At 42.6% G+C, this 22,854-nt stretch overlaps 1 protein-coding gene across 6 annotated transcripts in view; it reads right to left on the bottom strand.

Annotated features, from left to right (window-relative positions):
- Positions 1–22,854, bottom strand: part of BIRC6 (baculoviral IAP repeat containing 6) — a 312,653-nt gene that overhangs the window by 21,556 nt on the left and 268,243 nt on the right. For all 6 annotated transcript variants that reach the window (XM_090045546.1, XM_090045562.1, XM_090045538.1 and 3 more), the window contains 4 exons: positions 11,249–11,394; positions 10,373–10,483; positions 4,356–4,573; positions 3,370–3,531 (listed from right to left, as the gene is read on the bottom strand). In XM_090045546.1, the coding sequence (XP_089901672.1) occupies positions 3,370–3,531; positions 4,356–4,573; positions 10,373–10,483; positions 11,249–11,394 (637 nt within the window). The remainder of the gene's footprint in view (positions 1–3,369; positions 3,532–4,355; positions 4,574–10,372; positions 10,484–11,248; positions 11,395–22,854) is intronic.

Here is a 22,854-nt window from a genome sequence, read left to right as displayed (position 1 = left end):
TTTCTTCTGTAGTGCTAACCAACGTAGCACTGCCGAGCCTATAAGGATGCTGCAGGTTTTTCCTCCCAAGGTGGAGAACCTTGCATTTTTTGGTGTTAAACACCATGAGGTTCTCGTCTGCCCATTTGCTGAGCTTGTCCAGGTCAGCCTGGATCACCCGCCTATCTTCTGGCGTGGATGCTTTGCCCCAAAGTTTGGTGTCATCGGCGAACTTGGCCAGTCCACTCCTAACTCCAATGTCCACATCATTAATGAAGATGTTGAACAGTATGGGTCCCAGGACAGAGCCTTGAGGGACCCCACTGGTTACAGGGCACCATGATGATTGACTGCCATCAATCACAACCCTCTGGGTCCGACCACGAAGCCAATTTCCCAGCCAGCGGATAGTGGTGGACCCAAGGCCACAACTGGCCAGTTTGGCCAAGAGGTGATTATGGGATACCAGATCAAAAGCTTTTTTGAAGTCAAGATATATGACATCAATCTCTTCTCCCTTGTCCAGGTGATAGGTCACTTGGTCATAGAAGGAAATGAGATTGGTCAAACAAGACCTACCCGCAACAAACCCGTGCTGGCTATTTCTTAGGATGTTAGCCTGGGCCAGTCCATCAAGGATGGCCTCCTTAATAAACTTTTCTAAGATCTTCCCCAGGATAGAAGTCAGGCTAATGGGCCTGTAGTTAGCCGGATCCACTCTCCTCCCTTTCTTGAAGATCGGCACCACATTGGCCTTCTTCCAGTCTTCGGGCACTACACCAGAGCGCCAGGAGTTTTCAAAGATCCGTGCCAGGGGCTGGGCTATGACGCTCGCCAGCTCCTTGAGTACCCTGGGGTGCAGGTTGTCAGGGCCAGCTGACTTGAAGGTATCCAGCTTCTCAAGGTGTTCCTTCACGAGGTCAGCATTGATGGAGGGTAGAGGATCCCCCTCACCCAGATTTCCCTGTCCCATAGCAGGCATGGGCGTCCCGTGTGACTGATGAAAGACTGACGCAAAGTACCTATTTAATAGGTTGGCTTTTTCCTGGGCGTCAGTTGTCAGTTGCCCCATCTGGTTTAGCAAAGGTAAGATTCAGAATGACAGCCAGCATGGTTTTGTCACAAGCAGGTCTTGCCTTACCAACCTCATCTCCTTCTATGACCAGGTAACTCGCCACCTGGACATGAAAGAGAAGGTTGACATTGTATACCTTCACTTTCTTTGATCTAGAATCCCACAATGCCCTCACGAGAAAATTGGGAGGATTGTGGGATTAACTCTGAGGCAGTTGGGTGGGTGAGAAACAGGCTTCAGGATAGAACCCAGAGATAGTTGTAGTGAACAGATCCGTGTCATCCTGGCTAGAAGTGGGTAGTGGTATCTTGTAGGGGTTGGTGCTTGGTTCAGTACTTTTCAACATCTTTATTAACTATTTGGATGTGGTGGTGAAGAGCTCACTGGCCAAGTTCATGGACAACACCAAGTTATGGGGAAGCGTGGTCATGCTTGAAGATAGGCTACAGTTACAGGCGGACCTAGACAGGCTAGCAAGTTAGATGGATTGGAACCTGACGAAGTTCAACATTGAGAAATGTAAAGCGCTCCACTTCGGGACAAGCAACCACCAACACACCCACAGGTTTGGTGGCACCAAACTGACTAGCACCATGAATAAAAGGGACCTGGGGGGTAATAATTGACCATAGTATGAACATGAGCTGGCAGTGCGATGCTGTAGCCAGTAGGGCAAACAATATTCTGGCATGCATCAATCGATGCATCTCCAGCAAAGCCAAGGAGGTGATTCTTCCGCTCTACTCAGCACTGGTAAGACCGCAGCTGGAGCACTGCATCCAGTTCTGAGCACCACGCTTTAACAAGGACGTGGACAAACTTGAGAGCGTCCAAAGAAGAGCCGCCCGTATGATCAGAGTCTTACACGGCAAGCCATACAAGGAAAGGTGGAGGGATCTGGGACTCTTCAGGTCTCAAGAAAAGAAGGCTGAGAGGGGACCTGGTAGCAGCTTACTGCTACTCTAGGGGAGTAGATCAAGGGCTCAGTGAGCCACTGTTCACCAGGGCACCCGAGGGGAAAACCAGGAGTAACGGCCACAAGGCAACAAACTCCTGGAAGATTGATTCAGGCTCAACATTAGGAAAAACTTCTGCACAGTCAGGGTGTTCAGACTGGGGAATAAGCTCCCTCCAGAGTTGGTGCTATCTCCTGGAAATTTTCAAGAGGAGACTAGATAGTCACCTTGGTGGGGTCACCTGACCCCCAGTTATCTTTCCTGGCTGGTGCAGGGGGTCTGGCCTTACAATATATGACTCTATGAAACTCAGTGCTCACTTTGTGTAGTTTGGTGAAGGAGGAGGAAGAGAAACTCTAGGTCAGTAATGTATTTTTATAAATACCTACCTTTTGGTAAAATCTGGTTCAAACCAAGGGGAATCCTCCCCACCCCCAGGGGTATGTTGTCTTCTAATGGTATTCGGAGAGGAAGTAATTTACATTACAGACAAAGGAATCTAACTCGGCTATATTTTAGATGCATATAATCTGCACATTTCCCACTTCCTTCACCTATCAACTCCCATGTTAATATTTAAAAAAACCATACCTGGAATGCAAGCTAATCACACTTGAGACACAACATGAGTAAGCACCTCTTAAAAGCAGCGCAATAGGAAAGAAATATACCAAAAAATATACTTGTACTAGTGAATTACCCTTCAAGAATGATGGATGAATTTCAAACAACAAAAACAAACATTTCACTTTTTATATTTATCAAATAAATTAAATGTTTATAAAACTTTAATAAAATAGGCTGAACATTTGAAGATACCAATCCCTTCCTGCACTTGCTCTTGTCCAGCAGGCTGGAGGCAGACCTGCCCATGCTACACCTCTTTGCTGGGCAAGGGCAGGCAAGCTCCATGTCTCTTAACAGCCACCCATGTCCCAGGGCTTCCTCTGCATTGCCCTGGGTGCCTCCTTTCCTGCTCAGGCCTTGGGATGGAGCCACTTCTGCTCACGCACTGCTTTGTGCCTCTGTCTGGCTCCTGCTTTTCCTCAGCTGGCCCCTCCCACGATGCCGGGCTCTCAGCACCCTCCAGGGAGGAGCTCAGTAGAAATAGCTCTGGCCCCTGACTTTTTTCCCCAGCTCTAGAAGTTGGGATCATCCTGACATGGTCACTAAAAAAATACTAAGGTTTAACAAAGAAACTTCTCTTAAGACACAAATGTTCTCTCTGAGTTTTCAAGCTATTTGCGTTTAAAGAGCGTTACAGACAGACACACAACACAGGCAGATGACTAAGTCACACACACACCCACCCACCCACACATCGCCTTCCTACATGAAAACCAAGTCCCTTTACATTACCTTGCCATCATTGTAAAGGTTTGGATTAAACCTCACACTATGGCCTCCGGTTGTTTCTAGGTTCACAAGTGGAGGGGAATTTGGATAGTCTTGCGGAAAATATACATCAAATTCAAAGCAACCATTTGTATATGGGGTATCTGCTGGGCCAGTTATCAGAACCTGCCACAAAGAGAAATGTATCACATTGCATCTTGGGTGGTTACAGGATTTACTTAACTTTTAATGTGCAATTTAGTCAGAAAATACAACTTACACAAAAGCTTCATTTCTTCACTGAAACAACGTGCTCGCTGGGTGTTAGAAATCCTAACCTGGTAATTAACTAAAGGAAGTTGTTAAACTCCCCCTTGTAGTAGCACTGTACAATAAAAGCAATGAGAGCTAGCTCCACCCCCTTTTCTATGTCATTAACAGAACTGGTTTACCAAGTTCTAATTACAGGGCCATTCAGGTACACCTTTTTGGTGGGCTGGAAGGGAATAAGAGTGAGAATAGAAGCCAGTAAAAGATACAACTTTGATCACAATGTGGTCACACAAATATCTGAAGGCAAAATTTGGCCTGCAGAACCTATTACTGATGATGAGGAAAGACTTATCTGACCTGGCTTTTAAACCCCTAGATTTTCAGAGCAAGGTCAGTAATTAGACAAGAATTACTTTACTAGTAATTGCAACTAAAATGTCAGGAAGCTATTTTTACACCTACTTCCCACAGCAGAAGCACCAATAAAAATGAATTTGCTTTTTACAAATAATCTAAGAATCTAGCCCTTCTATATTTAGTTTTAACGAAAGTTTACATATACAGAATGAGCACAGAATAGATCAGTTCCTATGGGAGATTAGCTTAGAAACTAAGATTGACAGCAACAATGGTGGCATATAATCCTGTTTCTCATCTGTATTTAAGGAAATTTCCCCTTATGTTTATCATTCCAGATACAGATGCAGAATCAGAAGAAGCTTTACTTTGTTTCTTACCTTCATGATGTCAAGTCGCTCCTCATCACAGCGCACAAAGACACTGGAGGAGGATGAAAGCGGCAATGACGTTGAAAGTGTCACAGCTTCCTGGGCAAGACGCCGGGCTCTGGCAGCACTGTTTGCATCGCTTGCGTTTTTTACCTGAGACATGTAGTGGTAATTCACTTTAAAGACCAGTTTTCCATCATCATCTTCAGAAACCATTTCAAAGGTATCTATTAAGAGTGAAAATATAGTATTTTTACTACACCAGAAAAGTCAGAAAAATTACTAATGCTGCATTTACTCGAATAATAGATGAGACTGATTATGACCCCCCCCCCAAATAATGATTCAATATATGGAAAATGTATAAATTTGATATTTTCCAGGTATAGAATCTAATGATTGGAGGTCTGTCTTGAATGTGCCAACCTCCCACTGCTATAGCAGGGAAAATAAATCTGAGGGGTTAGGTAGTCCCTTTTCTCCCTGCTCATTCCCCAACTTCTTCCCCCTGTAGCCCCTTTGCTCCTTCTTACTATTAGACCCTGTTCTCCCTGAGCACACAGAAGTGAAGAATAAATTTGAAAACACTGACTTTGAAATAAACACAGTTATAACGATTTGCATATAGTACCCATAAACTTAGCTCATCCAGAATTGATGCAGTTTACCTTTTTTGAAAGTGCTGCAAGTTTTAGTTCAGGTACTCCATAAACACACTTCTAAGCAGCACTTGTAGACCTCCTTAGAGAGAATATAAACTATGTGTGATATTAGTCCAAAGGCAAAAGGCTCATAATTTATCATATAGTTCATTGGGTGAGGCCCCACCAGTCAACAGTACTTCAAGCCATGATGACCCCACAATTCAGCACTGCTCAGTATGCGTGCGTACTCCAAATACTTCCCATAAAAGATCCACATGTTAATTAGCCCTCTAAAATCATGACTGGAACCAGGTGTTCTTGTCATGAGTCCTGGGATCCTCCAAAAATTTATATGCAGATGAGGCATAGGGCTTCATCTCATTCAGGGTGGGGCCACACTAATCATGTGCAACACACCGAGAAAGGAGCTGACAGAGGTATTATGGGTAAACTATTTGGGGCCCCGTTTGGTGATGTCTGCAAGACATTTAAGGCAGGTGAAGAAACATAAATCACTGGCAATGGAAAAGAAAGGCACAACTCAGCTGTGGGCATGAAGAGGGAGTCAAAATGTATGCAATTAATGGCTCACCATTACGTGAAAGAGTCAGCACTGAGGGGAACTACGCTCAATTGCCACTACCATATATCTTATTCAGATGGGTTGTACTAACCTATCCTTGTGGTAGGTTGTAGGCCTGTGTGAAACAGCTAGTATTTGCTTCAGATTTGGATTTGGCTGTTTCATGGCGATGATGATTTGATTCACTGATTCGAATCACTGTCCTGAATCAATTTGGCTGAATCTCTGAATCAGCTAGGGCCCATCCCCTGTCCACTCTCCCTGCCTGGCAATGACTGCCCTGCCCGCCCCAGCTCCTGGCACTTTGAAAAAAAAGCCCCAACTCACCGGGTGCTACCAGGCAAGGGGGGCAATCTCCGCTGCCCCCTGTTGCATGGGGGGCTCTGCACAAGCCCCCCAAAACCCCCTTGCTCCCCCAGCTCTGGCCCTTTAAGAAAAAAAAGAAAAACCCCACACTCACCTGGCCCCTGCTGTCCTGTGCCACATGGGGGGCTCTGCACGAGCCCCCCTGAAGCCCCAAGTCCACTGCAGGAGCAGTGTGCCCTGGGGCTTTTCTCCATTTTTTTTTTTTCTTTACAGGATGGAGCTGGCCCAGGTGGGGCACCTGTGGTGGGGCTGGGGGGGCTCAAGTTGGTAGCTTTTCATTTCTTGGAAACCAAGTATCAAATTTCACATAACAACAAGTGATTAAAGAGTTTGGCCTCCAATATAATCTTGTGCAATTGCTTGCCAGCACTGCAACCGTCACACAATTATGCACCATTGGGAGTTTGGAGAGCTCAGCAGGAATTGCCCCCCCACCCAGCAGCACTGGGGCTTTTCTTTAAAGGGCTGGGAGCTGGGGTGGGTGGGGGAGCTGGCAGGGGCCCCCCCATGGTCCGCTCCCCCACCCCTAGTACTTACCAGCTCAGAGTCGGCTGCAGCTCCCTGCTGCAGCCACTGGGGACTGCCCAAATCAAAGCTCTCCGAATCTTTTCCAAAGATTTGGAGAGCTTTCAATCAATTTGGACCTTTTAAATTGTTCCTGATTCAAATTTGGATTTTGAGATTCATCCACTGAACTGGGCCGAACCTCCTCCGAATCGAATCACCACCTGAAGCTTTGCACCACCCATCAGCACATTTGCCCAAAATAGGTCATGTGTTTTACAGACACAGTCAGTGCTAGCTACATGTACCTTCAAAAGTTGGCTTCTATTATTGAGCATATGCTGTTTTTGGCAGCAATTCAAAGAAAGGCGATGTATTTAATGCAGCTTCCTTCTCTGTGAATGTAAGAAGAGGGGCTTCTCTCTCATGTTGACTGTGGGGGGTGGACTTCTTTTATATTTGAGCAAATATGGTAGATTAACTTTGCATAAGCCACCAAAATATTAATACGAATTCAATTTTTCTCTGATGTAGCCAAACATATATATTTCTGTAGATATACAGATATGAATGCATGCATTTTCCTACTTCCCTTTTTTAAGCAGTTTCCTGCATTAAAAGAATGATCACAGAAAATGAAACATTAACAGCAGTGGGTGGAACTAAGATTAGGTTAGCATAAGATTTATCAACTTTAATACACTCAGCTCTACCAATGTACTTAATTTCTGATGTTCAAGCACAGTGTATTATTAAAAATCTTTTTTAGTTGTGGGTCAACCTGTAGCAAATACCTAATGGTGCATAATTGTGAGGTGGTTACAGTGCTGGCAAATGATCGCACAAGATTATAATGAAGGTCAAGCTCTTTAATTACTTGTTATTATGTGAAATTTGATACTTTGTTTCCCAAAAGTGAAAAGCTATCAGCTTAAGCCCTCCTAGCCAAGTTCAATCTACTCTGTCTTTGTATTAGTAGCAAGCTGAAAATAAAAGTTGACACAAACATACTGTTGCAAAAATGATGCCACTAATTCTATCTGCAACATAAAAACAGCCATCAAAGAAATAATTAATTTGCCAAGCCAACTTCAAAGTCAGTCTGGCTTCTTTTCTTGAATGAATCAAACTTCTATGCTATTGTGGTGAATTGCATAACTAAGGTAATGAAAATTCAGACTGTAAAATTGGATTCTAACTCTCCCACGTTAATTGTTTTGAAAACAAACACTTTACTGGTTGCAATTTCATGTTCACTGTTTAGTTTTGGCAAAATAAATTATTTGTGAAATCTTGTGGCTAATCTGAAAGTAATTTTTTTTGACTAAAGGGACCTAGAAAAATACAATCATTTTTAGTTTTGGAAAGGTTTGGTGCCCCCCCATTTAACTTTGACTGATGCATCTATCTACCATTTTTCTTATGAATGGGTGAAAATCTTTGGGCTTTTATGCTAAGGGTTGAATCTCTGGGCTCTTCAGAGAAGTTTCTGTTCTTAAAAACTGCAAGAGAAATATTGTGGACACTGGATTTGCAATTTATAAGAATGAATCTCTGGAAGACTTCCCATATTATATTATGGACCACAATATTTGAATCTATACTATGCAACTTAGAAAATCTTGTCATTTTGTTTAAAAAAACATGTTACAGGACAGTTTGTAACTTTATTAGAATAACATATTTCAAGAAACCCACGATACAAACACCTAATCACATGAAAAATCCTTATGTGTAGGGACCCACTGAAATCAAGGAGGAAGGTAGCTGATTTTACGAGCAGATCACAGGGCCAGCCACCATTTTAGCTGGCTTATCACAGGGTCATGTGACAGACAGCCCCTGCAGCCAATCAGCAGTGAGGGGCATGGGGGGAGTTGGCTGCCATCTTGATGGTACCCTCCACCTCCTAGCAGGCTGCTAGGTTGGACTGCTGGCTTCTACGAGAGAGTCAGCATTTTATTTTTAGTACTTTTTTTTGTGGATTTTGTGGACATTGCCTGATTTTGTGGACAATGCCCAATTTCACATTTTCCAGGAAATGCATGAAATCATGAGTTGAGTAGGTTCCAGCTTATATGCATGAGTCATATGATGTCAACTGGACTACAGACAGATTACTTAGATAAGCATGTATGGGCATGTTTGCCACTAACCAATATATCAAAATGATCTTGAAAAAAAATGCCAATACTCCAAGCAAATTAGGAAAAAAATCTGCTTGTGACCCAACAAAGGTATCTGCCTGAGACAGGAGAGCCTTCTTGGGGCCAGGTCACATATTGGCCCAACTACCTGTCTCGGGGCAGTCTGTCCTGTCTTTCCTGCCATGACTTGCTGTTCTGATATCAGTTGCACTGATGTGAGGGGTTGCCCATTAAGTACCCGATGCCAAGGGCGTTACACACAGCTCCGTACCATCCCTACACTGTGTCCCATGCCACGCAGATGGCATCCAGATTATCACATCTCTGGTTTAAAGCCAGGCCAAACTTGGTCCTATGTTGGGCCTCTCCCACTATGACCTTCACTGGGCCACATGCATACCACCCCACTCTTACTGGGGCTTCTTTCACTCTGTCCACTCTCACTGGGCCTTTTTCGTAACATCCCTCACTGGGCCACTCTCTACCTGTCCCGCTCCCTGAGCAGCCCCTCTCGGGCTATAAGGCTTACCTACTCTCATGCTGGCAGGTCTCCATCCAGCCCTTTGGGTCGCTCGAGCTTCCTTACTCTATGTGGCTCCAGCCTTATGTCTCACACTGGGCTGATTCTGCCCCTAGCTAGGCAACTTACCATATTCACATACTTGTGGGGGTTGGCCCGTGTGCTGCCCTTCAGGCTACCTCTACAGCCCTGCTCCACGCACCCCCTGGTGTAGCCCTATAGATTGGCCTTGCAACCCTACTCTACACCCACTTACACAGTCCTTCAGGCCAGAACAGCACACTCTACTCTATGAGGGCCACCACATACTTCTGCCCACTCACTGGGGCCGTTCTATCCATGCACCCTCCTTACTGGGGCTTCTGGGGTCTTTCACCCCATGGAACTCATGTGTCCAGAGACATTCCTGGCCCCCATTCCTGTCCCTACATCAACATATTCCACCAGGATGTGGAGGCTGGGGTTATAAGGCCCTGCCCCACCCATCTTTCAATTGGGAGGCAACTGACCTGGCATTTCTGGGGAACTACCTTGCCATGGGTAGTCCCACCAAACCATGCTTCCCTGGGAGGGTGCAGTTTTTGGAAGGCTCCGATGACTGGTGGGGTTCCCAGCCACAGAAGCAAAGACTGCCAGTGCAGGAGGAGACTGGGGTCATGATCCCAGGCTCCCCCTGCACTGGCAATATGGTGTGATGTGATCTGATGTTCCATCCCACAATCAAGCATTCTGCCATGCATGTGTGATGGCATGGCAGGAAGCACAACTATTCTGATCATGCAGCAGATCCCATTGTGACTTTTTAAAAAGTATCTTTCAGTAGCCCCAGAACAACTGCTAGGTCTGACATTGGAGCAGCCTGACTGTTGTACTTCTGGGTTTGCAGCAAGCAAGTATAAGTAGGTGGGTGGGGCCTGCTTTGGAACTTCCTGGACAACACTGTCACTAAGATGTCCACATATTCTCTAAGAACTAAATGAAAAATCCTCCTGCACACAGGTGTTTTGGTGATTAGTGCATCAGTACCAAACTTAAATTTAAGCACAGCTGAGTGAAGAAAACTTGGACTTGAACCTGAAAACACAGACATGCAGAGCTTGTTGTTTTTGGGGGGGGGGGGGCGGGGGAGGGGTATTTGAGTGATTACTTATCCATTTGAAGCTATTCATAAGCACATATACTTGCAGGATTGATGGTGTAGTACGATTTTTTAGGTTTAGATTTTTACATACATTATACAATATGAACATTTCTTAACTTACCAAACTGGAGTTTTTTCATGACTGCCACATACTTTTCTTCAAGGGACCTTAAAACAGACAGAGGTTTGGGCTTCACAGCAGCCTTTTTTGAGTATTCAGCCATTTTCTTTTCTGTCACATAAAAAGTTTAAGGACAAAAGGATCTCTTATTATGTATTTTTCAAAAAAAAAAAAAGATTAATATCTTATGTTCCCTAATTTGCTGATGCCCATTTAAAAAGAACAATGAACCCTTCAATATTACCTATATATGATGGCAATGCACTGTTCAGTTAAATTCAAATTAAGGTTTGCTTTACAAATAATGCAACTCCCAAGGTCAAACAGCCTTGTCTTGTGGAAGAGAACATTTTCTTAACTGTCTATATAATTGTACTGTTCTCTATTACAAAGCAGAAAATCACAAACATTTTGAAGAAGACTTCTTTACTGGAAAAAAACATTTTCTTTATAAAAAGAAAATTTCATTTTAATTTACCACTTAAAGCTTGCTCTCAACTCAGGTTATCAATAGTTAAATATTTTATTCAAGATGTTTAATTGCATCAGCAGAGCTATTACTTACAAGCTTCACTTATGCTAATTTTCCTTTTGATGTTAGACAAATTGTTCCATAATTTCAATTAAAACTGTGAGATATGGCAAGTAACTAAACGAAACATTTTTCACATTCTTGCCAAGTTATTTTTAAAAAAAAGGAGTGCCCAAACTTTCCGAGGAACTGCTAGGTGCCCAGGCCTTTTAGAAATAAAACTGAGATTACGTTGGATGTGGGAGGCTTTTAGTACTTTTGAAATGCTGACTTTTGAACTTTATTTAAATAAAAACTCTAAAGAGCCTATGTATAACAGTCATCAAATGCTTATTTTATTTTACCTTGGTTTGCTTGGCGCAAACTGGTGGTAGCGGCATAAACTATTTCAGCAGTCTTTTGTATGTCTGGAACCAAAAGTGTCAGTCCCTCTGGTTCTTGATCAGAAGCATCTGGTTTTACTCCTGCTTTAGCTTTGTCTTTTTTAGATCTGTTTGTTACAAAGAAAGAGGGTGAAGGAACAAACGTTATATGACTACAGCCATATTCTGAAAACTAATGACTGTAAATGGGGAAAAAACATTAATATGAGAACAACATCTTCTGAAATCTAAAGTCTGTATGCATCTGCTAATCACTGGTGACAAATGATACATATAAAATGTGACCACACTCAACATACAGCTTGGACTGGACCTACAAAAATGTGCGCCTAGGGTAGGTTATATTCAGAAATTTGAAGACAGGCAAATAAATAGCAAGACCACCAAAATAAAGAGATTCTTGCTCCATTTTCAAACATTCCTAGACAGCAGAAGAAAAATGGAAAGGCTCAAATATTCCCCCCAAAGAACTTTTAAGCAGTGGCAGGTCCTAGAGTCAGTGAATCTCAATCAGGGTGCCAGGTGTTGAGGGGACAAGCAAGGTATTAGGAGATGAGAAGAAACTAAGCAGATAAACATGTCCCTGACTGGAGGATCCTCCATCCCTCTGCTAGGCCCCTCTGCAAGGAAGTAAACACTATAATGCATAAATTAGTTTCTGGAACTGGGTTCAAAAATGTTAGGGAGGGGTGCCGCGAATCCAATGAAGGGTGCCACGAATGCAAAAAGGTTGAGAATCACCAACCTAAGTATAGAATAAAGCACTCTTTCCCTAATATACATCAAAAACACCAAACTTGATAAAAAAAATAACAAAATGGATATGAAAGCCATAGCACCTTCACAGTATGCCTTGGCTCTGGCATTCCTGATATTAAAAGAACAGAAACAAAGCTTGTGACTCATCACAGCTGCCCCTGGCTGCAAGGCCAACACCTTTAATTTTTATTAAAAAAATCCTCATCTTAAAAAAAAAAAAAATAAATAAAAAATCAGGGTTCCAGTACTGATATTCAGATGTATGATGTTCAGCCTAATGTGAAATAAAATACAGCCAATTTAAATTGTGCATTTTATAATAATGAAATATGCAGTTTAATTGCATCTTTTAATATGCTCTCATCTCATCATCATCATCATCATCATATAAATATTCTAGGTTTTAGTATTGCTCCTTCTGCTTCTCAAAACAAATTTTTACTGGGGCTCAGTAGGCTTTTTGCTTCCCTGTAAATCTTTGTTTAATAGCAGTAGTTATTTGCTTTAAGAGTCAAACAAGACAAATGGGCAAATAAGCACTGGCTTTTTATTATTTATCATCATAGGAACCAGCATAACAAAAAGTTGTTTATGCAAGTAGAAATTAGCAATTTAATGCTTTGATGCTCTAACCATACTTTTTTTCTGGGCAGTCAGTGAATACTTCAGACTTTCTGCAGATTTTGGAACACAATGAAATCATGTGTAAATAATGATTCTCTAAACATTCAACGCAGAAGTAATTATGGTCATGCTGAAAGGTCTTTGAACTTAATCAAACAAAACCATCCCCGGTGTACTGTTAGTAACAAAGTTCAGGTCATTTACTGCAGTAACATTTATTTTCTTGTACCAGCTTTAGCCCAAAAGGATTCTGACCCATTGTTTGCTCTGAGAAATGCTGGCATTTCAAGTGTATTAGGACGGTGGAAGATGGGACCTAGGTAAATAAAGCTGAAGAAGGATATCTGAATCGGCAGTTGATTTTAATTGCTCTTGTGTGCCACAGTTTCTAGCCTACAGAAACACATGCCAATTTTTTTTAAAGACCCTTTAATTTAGTTTCTAAATCTTCTTGTGTTGGGTGCATAAAGGGAATAACTGAAGAGCCCACACACCAACTATATTAGGTTTCTCCCCTTTCTTCACTTAAGCGATATGTCTAATTAACATCATGCGAGCTAGAGAGAGACAGGACACAATATCCTAAGAAAAACTGTTCTCTTTTAAATATTTTAAATAACTAAGCTTTTATCAACAAATAATTAAGTGGCAACTAAAGTATAAAACTACTGCAAGCATTAAGATTTTACTCTTTATGCTTATTTTAAAAATTTGAAATACGTTTTTTTTCCAACTTGCAAAGGCATCTCTGTGACTGAATAACAGGATTGTTAAAAAAATTATCCTCCATCTCTGAGTAACCCCAATGCTTAAAATCTTTTTAATTTGAGAAAATTGTTTTCCAAAACCTTAGCTTTTTCAAGGTAAAGGTATTTTTCTAGATTCAGTGAGGATTAGATTTTTCTAGATTCAGATTAAGCACAACATTTTCAGTTCCTTAATTTCTACATGTTCCTCAATTTTGATTTTTCTGGGTAGAAAAACGTCAATTTTTTTAAAACACACACATGAAGTCTAATAGCATCTTGAATAATTTCTAAAGATACATTAGACACTTTAGTACAGGAGCATTATAAGGATTAATATAATAAAGATACAAGATAAAAGTGATATTAAGGAAGCAGTCTTTTTGTTTGTTTCCAGTTACGTGCCCCGCATCAGGGCTATAAATACCTTCATCGCAACATTGAGCACACGCACCTAACTTCAATGGTTACCCTTAAAGCTAAGTACAGACATTTGGGGGCATTAGGGGAGGTTAAGTTGATTCAAAATGGCTGCCCAATATCAGGTAAGTCAGGATAGAAGGCTAGCAGGGGGATTGAGGGGCCTCCAGGGGATGGGGAGAGGCACGATGCATGGGCGGGCCTGGCATGACCTGTGAGGGGTGGAGGAGCAAGTGTGATCTGCAAGTGTGTGTGTGGGGGGGGGGGAGGGGGGAGACAAGCACTACAAGTGGGGGAGTTGAGGGGGCAGGGGTGACCCACAGGTGGGGCAGGGTCAGGTTCCCCCTCCCAGCAAACCTACACCCCACCCCCACCAGGACTTACTTGCTCAGCTCCAGCAGCAGCAAAAGCCAATACAAGTGGCAGCACCCTGAGCGACTTGTGGGATAGGGGTTGAGAGGGCTGGTTGGTTGGAGGGGTGGGAGGGATTAAGGGGCTGGGAGGAGGGAAGTGCAAAAACTAGCCTATGGAAAGGGGGCGTTAAAGTTAATACTATATAGATCCAAGTTTATTTTAAACTGGGGTCTGCAATTTTTAGATTGGTTTGTGTGCATGGAAATTCTCTACAATTACAGCTGTAGCCTGATTGCCAGTCACTGAGACTGAGTCTGTAAGTGTAAGGTGGGCAGTGGGCAGAGCTACATTTAAATTGGGCAGGCATTTTGAACCCAATTTAACCTCTCCAAATGTTTGTACTTAGTTTAAATCTTCCTCTTTTGAGGAAAAAAAACCCTCAAATATTTTATAATAGTATAAACAAATCAATGATCAATTAAAAACATGTAAATGCAGCTGTCCCCTTTGTACGGAAAAAATGAGCTGAATCCCCCAAACACTTACAAGACCACCACTGGGAACTGTGCATCATTTGAGGATTCAAATATCCACTCTGACATGCATGCAAGGTAAGACTGGTGCGGTTCTAGTGGGGTTTTTCAATGCCTGCATCAGAAACATCTAAAGAGACACAATGTGACATCTTGTTGGCAGAATTTTTATAGAAGGAAATGGAAGGATGAAGATCTGGAGATGTGGGCTACCAGCAGTCTTTTGATACTTACAGACATGAATGTGAGGGCCTGGGTGTTCTTTATTCTGTGCAATGAGGGGTAGCCTTTGGCCACAGATGAGCAGAGGTATAACTGGACTGCTCTGTGCTCCTCCCCTTCACTCTGCACCTTCCCTGCTCCATCTCCATGGAGGGAGACATCTCTCCAGTAGGGCTGGCAGACATCTCTCCAGTAACAACGAACCTCCAGCTGCTACTTTTATATATGTAGCACTGGACCCAGAGCACCAGAGGTATGGAGTGTGGGGGCCATGGGTTGGGAGATGAGAGGATGAAGCACTTCAGCTCTGTGCTGGTGCTTCCCCCCACCCCTCTTTAGGGCAGCACCCAGGGCTCATGTCCCTCTTGCCAGATGTGTCTATATCTACTAAGAAGTAAACTCTTTTTGTGAAAGGGATTTAGAACTATTTTTGCTCATTCCAAACACAACTAGGTGTCTTGAGTAGCAGCTGCTGCTTTGGTCAACTATCTAAACCACAATGTCACACACAAAAGGATACTGCTGAGTGCCGTGAAATACAAAACTAGCTATAATCATCACTTCTATCTTGGCAAACCAGATGTGGTGCCTGGCAGCTTAACTATCTGCAAAATGAATGCTTTACTTAATTTTTCATTATGCACAAAGATGTTGACAATGTGGGCAAAGACAAGATGGATAAGGATGGGGCCTGAAGAAGGAAATTACTACAACAAAGGTTGTAGCAAAACTCCAGGAGTTTAATGCACTTAAGTCACGAGACCCAGTAACAGGATAAAGCTCATCATGCATTTACAACAGAAATATTGTGCTACTCTAACATAACTAATTGTCTAGAAAATGAAAAATGGACTTCAGGTAAGGCATTTGATAAGCTGTTGCATGGGAAATTGGGTAAACTGGAAAAGACTGGCATAAGACAAAGAAGTACAAAGTTCATAAGGAGATGGCTGAAGAGGAAACATCAGTGGTATTATACAAAGGGAAAAGCTCAGGCTGAAGGAAGGGAGCTGAAATTTGTTGATGACACAGGGTTGAAAGGCAATAATAATAAAGAGCAAGATCAGAATACCATACACAAAACATTGGGGTAACTTTGAAAAATGAAGTAAAATAAATTAGATGAAACTGAATAGTAGAAAGTGTAAAGACATGGATCTGGGGACTACTAACAAGACATTCTACTGAAAAAATGGGAGCAGTTTGAAACAACTGAGGAAGACAGCAGCTATGACTCAATGACTAACAGTAGGGCTGTCCAACCTCTGAGTTGCCAAAGGCCACATGTCATGTGGGCCTCCCAGCAACCCTATACCCAGATGCAGGGGTAGGAGCCTGAGGATTCTGGCAGCAGAAGCAGGAGCAATGGAAAAAGTGGTGCCCAGGCAGAACCACATAGACTGTGGGCCAACTGCTTGCATGTGGCTCATGGGCCCAACTCAGAGTACTGTATTTTCGTGCACACAGCATGCACTATTTTTTCCCCAAAAATCAACTGCTGCAAACTGGGGTGCGTGTTTTAACTGAGGACATATGGTAACAGGAACCTCTGCCTGGGGAAAGAAAAAGTAATGCTCCACATATGATATAGGAAGCAGCACAGTGAGCACATAGGTCTTCCTAGCTGTGCTGTGCACATTTTCTCTTTCCCCTGACACAGGCTTAGGGTGCAGAAGCTGCTACTGACACCTCTTGCTAAAATAGCAAAGTGGACCCTAAGCTACCTCAACAGGTGCTGCTGGCTAGGATCAGGCCCTCAACTGACCTGGCAGACACTGCTGACTTCTCCCCCAACTGAGCTCCGCTTGTGAAGAGAGATCAGACAATATGGCTTAGCCAGCACCACCTGTAGTATCCTCCAGCTAGAAAGTTAACAGAGCAGCAAAAATGTTTTGCTCCCCTTTTACTGTAGCAGTCTGTTTTACCCAGGAAAAATACCAGTATTTTCAGGGAAAGATTTTTTTCTTCATTCTGCCTTTCAAAAACAAGGCACGTGTCTTGTTCTGTGGACATATTATATGTAAGAACTACAGTATTAGCCACATATGTGACAGAGCCATGACAAAGCCAAATTAAATCCCAGGATGCATCAGTAATGGTATTTATAGCAGTTGGGGGAAATATCCATGCCACTTCACTACAGAGAAACCTGATCTGGAATACTGTGTACAATTCTGGTTAAGTTCAAAAGGATTAATTCTAACTGGAAGGTAGGCAGAGGAGGGCTATCAAGATGACCAGGAATACTGAGAGCCTTCATGTGAGAGAAGACTAGAGAAGCTTGGTATGTTTAGCCTCAAAAAAAGAAAAGCCGAGTGAACACTGCTGTTGACTATAAACACTGCAGGAAGGCAAATGAAGAGGACTGCTTGTTTAAGTGAAAAGGCAACAATGGGTATACAATGGCCAGGGATAAATTTAGGCTAGAAATCAGAAAGATCCTAATCCTTAAAAGCATGACATTCTTGAACAACTTTGTTGGAGATGTAGAGGGGGAAAAAAACATAATACAAAAAATAAAACAAAACAAAAAACAGCTTTAAAGCGAAAGCTTTACAAATTTATGAAAAAAGATTCTGGGATGTGGTTGCCTGCAACAACAGGGACAGACTCAATGACCCAGAAAATCCCTTCCAGTCCAGTGTTCTTACATCTTGTAGTTACTGTAGCTTAAAAGTATTACATCAGAGTTTGTGTCTGTCCCTATCCTCCTGATGTGTTTGCCCTTGCTCAGTTTTTTTAATTAGACCCTTGTTGGTGAAGCCCTATTTTTTTCCTCTCATCTTCTGGCTTATTACCTTTATTTTAACGTCTTGGAAATCTTCTGATGTCTAAATGAGGATACAATTATATCTTTAAACATGATGAAAAAGTTTGGATGACTATGCTATGACATCTCTTAGCTGCATACCCCTTTCCTCCATGTCTAAATAATTTAGTATCATATACAATTTCTCTTAATTGGTAGCCAACCTTATAAAGGAACTTAAGGACTAATAATCTACAAGTAGTACTTTAAAGAATTCGTTTGAACCTAGTGGAGAAAATCTGTTAGAGGAGATTCACAGAAACATAGAAAAATCATAGAAAATGAGGGTTGGAAGGGACCTCAGGAGGTCATTTAAATCCAGTCCCCCCACCCCCAACTAGATCACCCAGCCAAGGCTTTGTCTACCTGGGTCTTAAAACTTCCAAAGATGAAGAGTCCATAACTTCTCTGGATAACCCATTTCAGTGTTTTACTACCCTCCTAGTGAGAAAAGCCTTCCTAATATCTAACCTAAACTTCCCTTGCCGCAACTTAAGACCATTGCAAACCTCTTTTGAACCTTAGATGCAGGGGTTACAGTGGACACAGTCTTCCTGGACTTTCGCAAAGCCTTCGACACTGTCTCTCACCCTGTTCTCATTAAGAAACTGGGGGGACTGTGGTGTTGACACCTACACAGTCAAATGGGTCGCCAACTGGCTGGAGGGCTGCACCCAGAAAGTGGGGGTGGACAGGTCATTTTCGACCTGGAGGGATGTGGGCAGTGGGGTCCCTCAGGGCTCGGTCCTTAGGCCCGCACTGTTCAACATCTTCATCAATGACTTGGATGAGGGGGTAAAAAATACCCTGTTCAGATTTGCTGATGACACTAAGATGTGGGGGGATGTAGGCATGCTAGAACGGAGGAATAGGCTGCAAATCAGACCTAGACAGGTTACAGGGGTGGGCAGATGAGAATAGGATGGGATTCAACACTGACAAGTGCAAGGTGATGCACCTCGGGAGGAAGAACCAGCACCATACCTACAGGCTGGGGAAATCCCTTCTCGTCAGTGCAGAGGCAGAAAAGGATCTTGGAGTCATCATTGATGCCAGGATGAACATGGGCCGGCAGTGTGGGGATGCAGACAGGAAAGCCAGCTGCACCTTGTCACGCATCCACAGATGCATCTTGAGCAGGTCCAAGGAGGTGATCCTCCCCCTCTATGCGACGCTGGTCAGGCCACAGCTGGAGTACTGCTTCCAGTTCTGGGCGCCGCACTTCAGGAGGGATGTGGACAACATGGAGAGAGTCCAGAGAAGGGCCACTCACATGATCAGGGGACAGCAGGGCAGGCCCTATGAGGAAAGGCTACGGGACCTGAACCTGTTCAGCCTCCACAAGAGAAGGCTGAGGGGGGGGATCTAGTGGACTGTTGCAAACTAGTCAGAGGGGACCAGCAGGCACTGGGGGAGTCCCTGTTCCCCCGAGCACTGCCAGGAGTGACCAGGAATAATGGTCACAAGCTGGTGGAGGGTAGATTTAGGCTAGACATCAGGAGGCGCTACTTCACAGTCAGGGCGGCTAGGAGCTGGAACCAACTTCCAAGAGAAGTGGTGCTGGCCCCTACCCTGGGGGTCTTTAAGAGGAGGCTAGCTGAACACCTTGCTGGGGTTGTTTGACCCCAGTATTTCCTGTCATGGCAGGGGGTTGGACTCAGTGATCTGCTCAGGTCCCTTCCGACCCTACTAACTATGAAACTATGAGACCTCCCTTCAGGTAAATGAAGGCTGCTATTAAATCCCTTCTCAGTCTTCTCTTCTCTAGACTATACAAGCCACCTCCACTTTGTGTTTTGATCAAACATCTTTATGCAAGTCTTATAATTTAGACAGCTTTTCATTCCAGGAAGCCTCTATCTTCCTGACTGCATTGCTAGCTACCCCGAGACAATTTAATTCTAGTTTAGTCACTGGTTATTATATTGCATTTTAACAATTCCACATCATAACAGATGATCGCAGCTTAGATCTTTATACACAGCTCTTTTTAACAAACAGCCACAATTCCTCCCAAAGGAGGGGTCTTTTTCATTACAAGTACACTATATTTAAAATAGATTTTGCTCACTAAAAAGGTCAAAGCTCTGTTGAGAAAACCTCTGGAATCACTGATGGAAGTAGCACCAGCCAATTCATACCATGTCTCTGCCAAGCATGAATGGGAAGTCTCAACATACAGGCCATGTGCTATGGGAAATTAAAGTAACATACTTTAATTACTCACCTCCCCAGAAAGTAGTTATCAGAAGGGCTAAAACCAGATTCTGAGTCAAAGCCAATGAAGGAAGAAAGACTAAATTTAAAGAGCACAGACGAGTCTTATTGAGAGATGTGAGCGAAGAGGACAAACGTTACAGGTTTGAGCTAGGTCTTGTTGGCGTCCTCAGTCTAGGCTGGGCCCAGAGGATAGGACTCTTTTAGCAACATGAATGCTGCTGTAGGTTCTACTTACCTGACTTTTATAGACAAGTAACCCTCTTTCTTTTGATCCCTGAATTCATCTCCATTCCTCTAATGCAATTTGTTACCCTGGGGGTGAAAAGAGTTTGGCTGTACTCCACTATTTGGAAATGCACACGCCACCATCAAATCATTAGTTTGGGACCCACAGCACTGCCTTTTGATATACATATATGATCACTATTCCCAACCCAACTCTGCACTTCTGCCAGAAAGGGAAGAGAAGCTTAAGATGAAGACTACATCACTCCTACATGGAGGGAAAAGAGAGCTGTCAGGGGAACCAGAGACGGAAAGATTAAAAACTGAAATCTATATGGAAAAAATATTGCATTTCCCTCCCTCCTATATGCAAGTTTGCACATTTGTGACGTGAGTGCACACACTTTGGCAATGCTGTTAAGTTTCCGAGCTCTGATTTTGACATTTTAATATTTTGCTTTTTTTTCCCCCCTCAATTTCAAACACCCGTAATGATTTAATATTGGCATAAGTGATATACTGAGCTAGAATTTGTATTCCAGGATAATTTGTCTTCCATTATTTTTCCACCTTAAATCACACATTTCTTTTTTCTATTCCTGTATTATAATACAATTTTCTTCCAAAACCCTGCTTTTTCAAAGCAAAAGTTACATTACAACAGCTATTAAATGCTTCGTAAGTCCTAACTGATTTAATTTTTGTTTGGATAAAAGTGCTATAGCAAGGAAGACAAGGAACTGAACACTTAATTTAGACTCTTAAAGTCTCCACTTACAGAAATCATGTCAGCTCACATTTAAAGGACTGACAGCCACTGATATATTTGCTAGACGAGACAGCAGAGTACATGCTAATAATTTAAACTGTTAATTTAGCTTGTGCTGAACGATGACATCCTTCCTTTCACACTGTGCTAAATGAATAATGATACATTCCCAAGGCAACTCTAATTTTTAAAGCCAATACTAATACTTATTCACCCATGCTGGATATTTCAGAGGTAAAATTTGATCATACTAAGTGATAAATTTATCAAGGTGTTGACAAAATACAGTCAGTGAACCTTTCGGCTCGTCTACTAGAGACATCACTTATCTTGAACAGCATTTCTTTGGGTGTGTTATGTCAACATTCACATTGTTGGGATAAAAATGCCAAGCCTGCAGCCTTTGAATCTTCCAAAGAGCAGTGTTAGAGTCAGTCAACCCGAAGGGCTTCAACTCCAGTATATTTCCAAAGATGTAAAAGGGAGGAATGGCCCCAATAGCTTTTCAGTTCTTTTCCAACAGGATTTCTAAACTGCTTTCCCAAATCAAGCATCAGCCCTGGATCTCAATTAGACAGACTCTCTAATACTGTTCTCCTAAATCAGGCCTTGAATTCAGAGGTCAATTAGAAGGTCAAATGCTGATTGTAGAATATACTGAATTTCATGGGGCAGCTTTGCAAAATTCTACAGTGAGGACAGTTCAAATGCATGCTATGGAAACTGCCTCAGGCCCACTTGAGTGCACTGAAAACCTGCCAGATCATAATAATCATATTGTACTCAGAGCCAATCTTTTAGACAAACCCTGGGCTGTAAAAGATTGAGCCTAGTATTACTGGGATGTGCAACACAACACATCTGAAAAGCAGAGAATTCAGAATGCGAGTTGGGTCTTAGGCAGATCACTCTGGATCTTCAGGAAAAATAAATATATGGCCTCATTAACACGGCATAAGAAAGCAACTTTTGTCAGGAATTTATTGGACCACGCTTTCTGTATGAATGCAGCCAACAGAATATTTTGCTGCGTGAACATGTTCTCCGTACCAACTCTCTGTGAAAAATGCCTTCTTTGCAGCCTTTATGCAAACTCAGTAAGGTACAGATTTGATGCCTAATCTTCTGTGCCACATTCAATACAAAAAGTATGGTCCCCTAAATTGCTGACTAAAATTTCTCTGTTACGCCATGTCAGTCAGGCTATTTGTCTATTTTCTCAAGATTCATTTACACCTAAGTAAGTCCAGTGTTACCTTAGGATTTTATTAGAAACCTGTTTGGTTTATTATGAATGTCATTCCAGTCTCATAATGGGGGAGGTTCATACACTAAACAGAATGCCTTTTATAACCACTCAAATGAGCATGTTCTTCTGCAGTACATATACAACATCAATTCACTGCAACTGAGGTTTCAAATCTCCTTTGCTGGAGCCACTGTGGCAATGAATGCCTCAACATGGCCACAATGACATTTGGAGCAACCCTTTCATAAGCTTGACTGCTATATGTCAGCTAAGTCAGCTTGGCCTATGGCAGATGACAAAGCTGAAACAGCAGCCAAATGCTGTCTCATGTGAATTTTTCCTCTTGGAGTAATAAGGATCAGTGAAAAAGCAAAGTAGAACCATCGCCCATTTCTTATTACTTTCTTTTGCATGCGCCAAAGAATCTCCTCCAGTTCATTAAGAGGAACGTCTGGTGACAGTTTAATCTGGACCTCAGAAGAGGCTGAATCAACAGCATACAGCAATCTAGAAATCAAGTTGTCAGCCTGAGAAATTCTGGATCCAAGTGGTGAATCTGTCACTCCAGCTCTAGACCCAGGATATCAGAAATAAGAATAATCATGCACTAGCCAGGATTATTGGCTCTTGGCTCCAT

The sequence above is a fragment of the Crocodylus siamensis genome, chromosome 1 (assembly GCF_052110815.1).
Source record: "Crocodylus siamensis isolate JL-2025a chromosome 1, ASM5211081v1, whole genome shotgun sequence".
In the NCBI taxonomy this organism is placed as follows: domain Eukaryota; kingdom Metazoa; phylum Chordata; order Crocodylia; family Crocodylidae; genus Crocodylus; species Crocodylus siamensis.
The sequence above is the reverse complement of the archived record's forward strand: the minus strand, read 5'-3'. Positions and strand labels throughout refer to the sequence as shown.